Below are 7,187 nucleotides of genomic sequence, written 5' to 3'. Positions count from 1 at the left end.
TCTTAGTGTCGTGGCAATTTTTATGTGGAGCACGGCAGTTTTCCTAATGCAACATGGTAAATTCTTGTAGACATGCGTGGTAATTTCTTTTCTGCAGCATTCTTCTCTGTACCATAGCAAATCATGGACACCTGTGGCAACTTTCTTCTGATGATGGCTTTTCTTTTTGCCATGTGCGAATCTCTGGTACGCATGACAAATTACTCTGCTGCAACGAGACAAATTACTAACAGTTATTTCTACTAGCATGACATTTTCTTAACATGGCAAATCTTTCTGCAATAGAACGTTCGTTGTGAGTGTTTTTTTTTCAAGGAAACACTACCTGATGGCGTTTTTCACTCAAAAAGCCTCATGTAGGAAACGTTAGTTCTATCAGGGAATATCAACACGTTATTGACGTTAAGAAAAATAAAAATATTTTAATATTTCTTTCGCTAAAAGGAAGAAAATCATCAGATTTTAGTTGAAAAAAATGCACTAAGCCAAAGGATCTATCCCCACTGTAATTTGTACAAGTTGTCCTGATGCCTCACAAGCTTAAATATTATCGAGGTTTTCCTGTGATTGCCACTGCCTGTGTACCTGCTAGTGTAGCATTGCAATGCCAGTTGCTATGCTACATTCTATTGGATATAATCTACTACTCCATGGGTAGTAAGAAAAGATGGCAGACCAAAGTACCAAACACTGGTAAGAAGATAGCAGCACAAATGACAACCACATCATGTCATTCCATACTAGTTAATAACACTGGGTTGCACTGCTATCCAAACCAACTCACTCTCACATAGCTGAAGGTTCATCAATCTATGATCACCAGAGACTGTTCCAGGCAGCGAACGCGATCTCGAAAAAAGAAGAAAAACTTTTAATAATCTACCGCGATATCACCATCAAACAAAGCGCTCAGAGTAGCGAGACTTTAGTTGACAATGATGTCAGATGTTCCACGAGAAGCCACCGTCCCCCGGCTGCTCCCCCATGAACAGCCCGCTCTCCACAAGTTCGTGGGAGATGAGATGTTCCAGGTCGTCCATGTCATGCACAGACTCCGCCTTTGGGGTCGCCGCATTGCCGCCAGAAGCAGCCGGGTTGCTGCTCACTGACTTGAAACTGCTGCTTCGCTGGACCATGCGAGCTCCACTGTTGATCAGATTACTAGGCCCCGTCATACCCATCAGAACAGCGCCCTTTGCTGCGCCGTTATTCATGTGCTGTGCCTGCTCTCCGCTAGCAGCGATGTTGGCGACCGCGGCTCCAGATGCAAGACCACCATTTGCATTGGGAGTGCTAGGAGACTGCTGCTGCTGTTGATGTTGCTGCTGCTGCTGCTGCTGCTGCTGCTGCTGTTGATGGTGTTGCTGCTGCTGCTGTTGATGGTGCTGCTGCTGTTGTTGCTGATGAGCAAGAGCGCGGCTATTGGTGTTCTTGGCTTCTTGCAGCAGCTGATTGATCACATGCTGCTGGAATTGTGGACTAGCGCCCAGGCCTTGGAAATTGTTATGCTGGTGTTGGGGCATACCTTGCTGGAACGACATGGGATGCTGGAATTGCCCAAGCTGAGCCGCACGGAACGACCTAGATGCTTCCAGCTGAATGCCACTGTGCACCGCTGTAGGACCTTTGAAGGTACTCGACGCCTCCTGCTGAAGCAAACTTTGATTCGGGCTTGAGCCTCTAAGCATATTCTGGTAATTGTTTAGCGCAGCAGCATTCTGAGATGCCTCCTGCTGGAGCAAGCCCTGATTTGCGCTTGAGCTTCTAAACATATTCTGGTAACTGTTCATTGCCGCAGCATTCTGTGATGCCTCCTGCTGAAGCAACTGATTTGCACTTGAGCTTCTCAGCATATGTTGGTAATTGCTTTGTGCTGCAGGATTCTGCGGATTATTACTAATTGCTCCAACACCTGGAACCTCGTTATTCACATGGGGGCTTATTTCTGTTTTGACCGCCTTTGAGTCATGCAAATTCTGCACCGTGAGCTTTGGTCCAGCAGTTTGTTTGGGATAGTTCTTCAGGCCCTCTGCAGATGAACAGGCAAAATATTAAACATTTAAACTATCTCACGGATCAATGGGATCAATGGGCAAAGCAGGGCCACTATGTCACAAATGTTTCTCTTCAGTTGTTATGATTTGCTGTTATCAGCAGCAAATATGATGAAGCCCTAAAGGTGGCATACAATGTTTAGCTCCGCACTGTTTGCATCACAACCAATTTGTACATGTTCAAGCTCACAGTCCACATCTCTCACTAGTTCAGAAGTTGCATTACGACCAAATTTGCATGATATTAGCTGGGTTTTTAGCTCGGCTGGAGTTTGAACGTAGTTTCTAGTCATGTAGATGTTTCTTATGAAGTACTACCTCCATATCAAAATATTAAAGTTTTTGTAGGCTCAACTAGCCCAGCCTACAAAAACGTCTTATATTTTGGTACGGAGGTAATACAATAGAACATGCATTATGGCTTAACTTTTTGGAAGAAACCAAAATGCTATGCTTAGTTCTACCATATTCATGAGAATCACTGGTCAAAACTGTTTTATGGAAACTTAATACAGCACCTAGGTACTAAAGACGATTGGTGTATGTGCATGCTCCTACCTATAGGGCCGAGCTTGTTCTTGTGGCTGAACTCAATTAGATCCTTCATGTGATTCACCACCTCTGATATCTGCCAAGAGGGCATAAGCAATCAACACGCCATAATGCACATATACGGAATAAAACCATATAATGCCATGTGGAAAATATCAAGACTACAAAATGTTGAGCAAATAGAAAAGTAAATACTACTTAGGGAAACTCCAGTTACCTGCAAACAGCGAACATATCTTTTAGAAAGACCATGTTCATTTAGGCTGTGGTGATCTATATTTTTCGCTAGTTGTCGTGATGCTGACGCAAACCTACAAATTTCATACAAAAAAATAATTTACATGGAGTGGTTAGAATATCAGAAATTCAACTCTAGAGAGAATCAACTAAATATTTGTGTAGTTTTACTAACTGGTTGCAAGCGTTTTGTGCCTCATCGTTCGATAGGCCAGCGGGTCCATTTTTAGTGACAGTAGCTTGATAATTCTGGGTAGCACGCAGCATATGTGTTACCTGAAAAAACAAAAGCATGTGCATAAGAAAAATATAGAAGGGTACCAAAGTTAAAGCGCAACACACAAAGCCACAGACTAAGATTTTTTTCGAGAAAACGCAGGGGACCCTTGCGTTTCATTCCATTGAAAAGGGAGAAAAGCCACAGATTAAGATTTATAATTAGGTGAACTGGTTTAATGCCCGTGCTTTACCATTTCCTACTAAGTAACAAATAAATCCATTTGGAAGGAAAATTTATGAAACGACAGGAAGCTTTCAAATTGCAAAACCGTAAAATAATCATAGTAAATATTTAGAACCACAAAACAAGACGGCAGATACGGTGGAGAGATGGCCCCACTTGTAGCAAGTGATTTTGAAAGGTGCTATGGCAAACATGAGGATTGAAATGAATTACGGCCTACTCAATCGTCTTTGGTGTTTTCCGCCTGCAGCCATCTGTAACTTAATTGAGTAGACAGTTAAGCAAATGGGTGATAAAACTAGCGTGAGAGGGATCTGGTCTTTTCACACCCCAATCACCCAGGAGCAGCAATGCCCATTAGATTTATGTCATAAACACAAAACTACAAGATGCCAGGCATCAAATCACACTGTGAATATGTAGGCCATAGCTCAACCATATGCAGCCTTTCAACCAAAGGTTAATCAAATAGGAGATGGAACAGGAAGCCCATACTGGTATAAGAACTTTACCTGGTCTGTTAGAAACTTGCGAGTGACATACTCGTCATGTTTCCGTGAACAAAACTCCCAGGACATAATCTGCATATGCAATCAGCACATAAGAATGATTCTCACTTCAAGATATCCACAAATCCACAAATGCCCAAGAAAAGACACCCAAAAGGTGCTATGGTATGGGATAGCTACTACAACTAGGAACATACCTTTAGTTCTGGAGTGAATATTATTCTCAGTTGTCCCTCATGTGTGACATGTTGGTGTTCATAGATGCTCTTCTGAACAACTTTAGCATGCTCCAGGAGCAGCAGTCCGTTGGGCAACCGGTACTCGTTCGGCATGTCAAGGAATAGATATTCATCCTTAACACCGTGGTCAAATCTAATTTGACAGAGTCTAGGAAGTATTTCAGAGGTAGCCTCTGTATGATAGATAAGAGAAAGGGGGGAAACTGGGTGAGCTCAAAAAGAAATTATTGATTACATTGCAGAGAAAAACTTAAAATCTTATTTATGAGAATTGCAAAATGAAGAAGCAAAACAGAAAGAGCCCCAAAAACAGACAGTCAAGGTGTTCATCTAAAACCCATGAGGGGCAAAGTGCATGATAACACAAAGAAAGCTTTGCTGTGGAAGAAATAAAATGCCAAAACTATGAGGTTATTCTTCATTCATGACAGTAACCCACTATTTCTTATGATAAGGTATTCTGTACTGCTCAGTGAGTTAACAACTTCATAAGATACTTTTATTTGCACTCTTGATGCTTAATGGCTTCCTTAGTAATATTGTTGATTGTCTTCTGTAAAGCTACTTTTATTTGCACTCTTGATGCTTAATGGCTTCCTTAGAAAGTAATATTGTTGATTGTCTTCTGTAAAGCACAAGACATGTACAAGAATACTGAGCTTGGCAAATAGAGGAATAACAGAATAAGCATAAACAAATCAGCATTCATATGAAGTGAGCAATCATGAAGGGAAATGTGCAAACAACCAAGGATATAACATTTTACCGTATCCTTTCCCCGAATGCGTATTACAAATATCACAACGCCATGTACCCTGTAACAAGGAAAGAATAGGAGTGTGAAATTTCATAGATCTTATACTACATCAAGGAATAAGTACCCTGGATTTCGGCCATGCATGGACAGCAGACAAAGAATTGGCTTTATCAGCTATCAGCCGGTTCATTACACAAAATAGATATATATAATTAAAATAGCCATTGCAGGACGGTTTCAAACTTTCAATTAAAATAACTAGTGCAGGCTAAAATAACAAATATTTCCTCAAGTGGCTACACATACAAATTATGTTTCTCACTGCCATCAACGGTAATCGATAATAAACAGTGTTGAATAATCCTAGCAGAACTTTAAAAAGATGGTGTATGATACTATTTAAACATCTATTCAACATAATTTCAGATATGAAATTTTTACTAACCGGGGATGTCTGTGGAATAGCAGCTGAGGTATTCCCTGGTTTTTCATATGATGACACACACCATCTTTCTCTTGATCGTGGTGCAAAATATTCATCAATGAGCTTCCTCCAGTATGTTATGGGATTATTCTACAAGACAATTTTGAGTAAATTGTACTTCCACTGTTGTGTATCTTGTAATAAATGTATGAAAATGCAGAAACTCACATCTGGCCGGTAACGCTTGTGATACAGATACTGCATTAACCTTCGAGAACAAAGCCCACTCTCGACAGGAGTCCTAACAGGTCCAGCTAGCTGAATTCCAGGCTGTGCTAGCGGTGGCCTCAACTGTGGTTGCCGAGGTATGCCAACTTGAGAATGTTGATGCTGAGGAAATTGCTGTGATAACTGATGCTGCTGTTGTTGCTGAATTTGTGCCAGTTTGTGCTGCCGGATCAAGGCTTGAAGCTGTGGGTTATGTTGGCCCTGGAGATGAAGAGAACTCTGACCTTGAAGCAGCTGTTGAATCAACTGTTGTTGCAAGATATCATCTTGCCGAATATCAACTCTTGGCTTCTTTTGAGCATGAAATGCGGCGGCAGCATCAATCACAGGTTGTGATGTTACACTAGATGCTCTCCGCTTCTGCATCTGCTCTTGGGGTGGACTTTGCTGCATGATGGAGCCATCAATGACTGAAGAGCCAGAAATGTTATTGGACGAAAACGACATCGGAGAGGCAGGAAGGCGCGTGAATGAATCAGCATTCATGCTCGTACTTTGCTGAAACTGGGCACCTCCAGAAAGTGATGAGTTGCCATCGGTCACCAAAGAGCTAACACCAATGCTTGGCCCAGAGGAATTTGTAGTACTAACTGGAAGGCTACCATTCATGTCCCTGGGAACAAGTCCAAGGTTGGAGCGTGGGGCCCCGGACATGGAGGTCAGCAGGGTTGAGACTGAACCATCACCTTGAAGAATCTTGTTTAATGGGATAGAATGTCACTGGAAACTAGCAAGGATCTTCGGATATTTTCGCTGGAAACTGTAAAGTGTAATTATCAGTAATATTTTGAAGCAATGAAGCAAATCAAGAAAACAGTCACCGCAAAATTTCTCAACCAATGAGCTTATGAACCAACAGTCCAGGACGCATAATTCTAAGTTACTAACTTCTAAGTCTCAAAATTAGGAGGACCCGTTTCAGGACATCAATGATAAAAATAGCCATCATCAAAAGGAAAGTGTTAATCCGATCTCAGAGACGAAATGCATTGACTTAACTTCCAAAAGGAATACAGGTTATATGGCCGGCGTAAAAGAAGCCAGAAATAACACAAATAGAGAGGAAACAGGGCAAGAGAAGTTGACTGAGACAGGATATTTCATTTGAATTACAAAGTAGCACATAGATACAATCAATGCAAATTGCAACTACACGTTCGCATGATCAAGTTCCTAACAGCAAAGAGAGTTGCTTTCTATTCACCCTGGCAAAAGGAAAGCACAAGACAAAGGAAGCTGGTTAGTGAGAAAAGTTCAGCGATGTACAGTCCCATGTGAACTTGCAAGATATCACAAACCAAACAGTAATAAACAAGCAAAGGCGAAAATCACAAGAACACAAACCCACCTAGTTCAATTAGAAGAAAATACAATCTTGCATGATCACCTGCCACTTTGTTTGGATATTTAACTACAGACTATGCAGGACTACGACTAAAACAAGAAACCCTGATGATAAACAAAACTGCTTCAAAACCCAACTAAAACAGGACACAGCAGATAGACCGCCTGACCTAAGAAACTAGAAGAAAAGGTCAATTTAATGAATAAAAAGATTTAACTCAGAAAGAAAAAGAAAAAGAAATACAGAAAGGAGACAAATTGTATACTTCAATGCAGAAACGAGTGTGTCATTTTTTAAGGTGGTCATCAGTGACAGGGGA

General features: G+C 41.3%; 1 protein-coding gene across 1 annotated transcript in view; it reads right to left on the bottom strand.

Moving 5' to 3' along the window:
• Positions 1-702: 702 nt before the first annotated feature.
• Positions 703-7,187, bottom strand: part of LOC123163775 (probable transcriptional regulator SLK3) — an 8,462-nt gene continuing 1,977 nt past the window's right edge. The window contains exons 2-10 of the mRNA XM_044581158.1: positions 5,464-6,283; positions 5,257-5,385; positions 4,821-4,869; positions 4,013-4,227; positions 3,819-3,887; positions 3,019-3,119; positions 2,824-2,917; positions 2,613-2,682; positions 703-2,029 (exon numbers count right to left, since the gene is read on the bottom strand). Of these exons, the coding sequence (XP_044437093.1) occupies positions 942-2,029; positions 2,613-2,682; positions 2,824-2,917; positions 3,019-3,119; positions 3,819-3,887; positions 4,013-4,227; positions 4,821-4,869; positions 5,257-5,385; positions 5,464-6,177 (2,529 nt within the window). The 5' untranslated portion in view covers positions 6,178-6,283 and the 3' untranslated portion in view covers positions 703-941. The remainder of the gene's footprint in view (positions 2,030-2,612; positions 2,683-2,823; positions 2,918-3,018; positions 3,120-3,818; positions 3,888-4,012; positions 4,228-4,820; positions 4,870-5,256; positions 5,386-5,463; positions 6,284-7,187) is intronic.

This window comes from Triticum aestivum, chromosome 7D (genome assembly GCF_018294505.1).
Source record: "Triticum aestivum cultivar Chinese Spring chromosome 7D, IWGSC CS RefSeq v2.1, whole genome shotgun sequence".
Taxonomy (NCBI): Eukaryota; Viridiplantae; Streptophyta; class Magnoliopsida; order Poales; family Poaceae; genus Triticum; species Triticum aestivum.
Note: the sequence above shows the minus strand (reverse complement) of the source record. Positions and strands in the feature narration are given on the sequence as shown.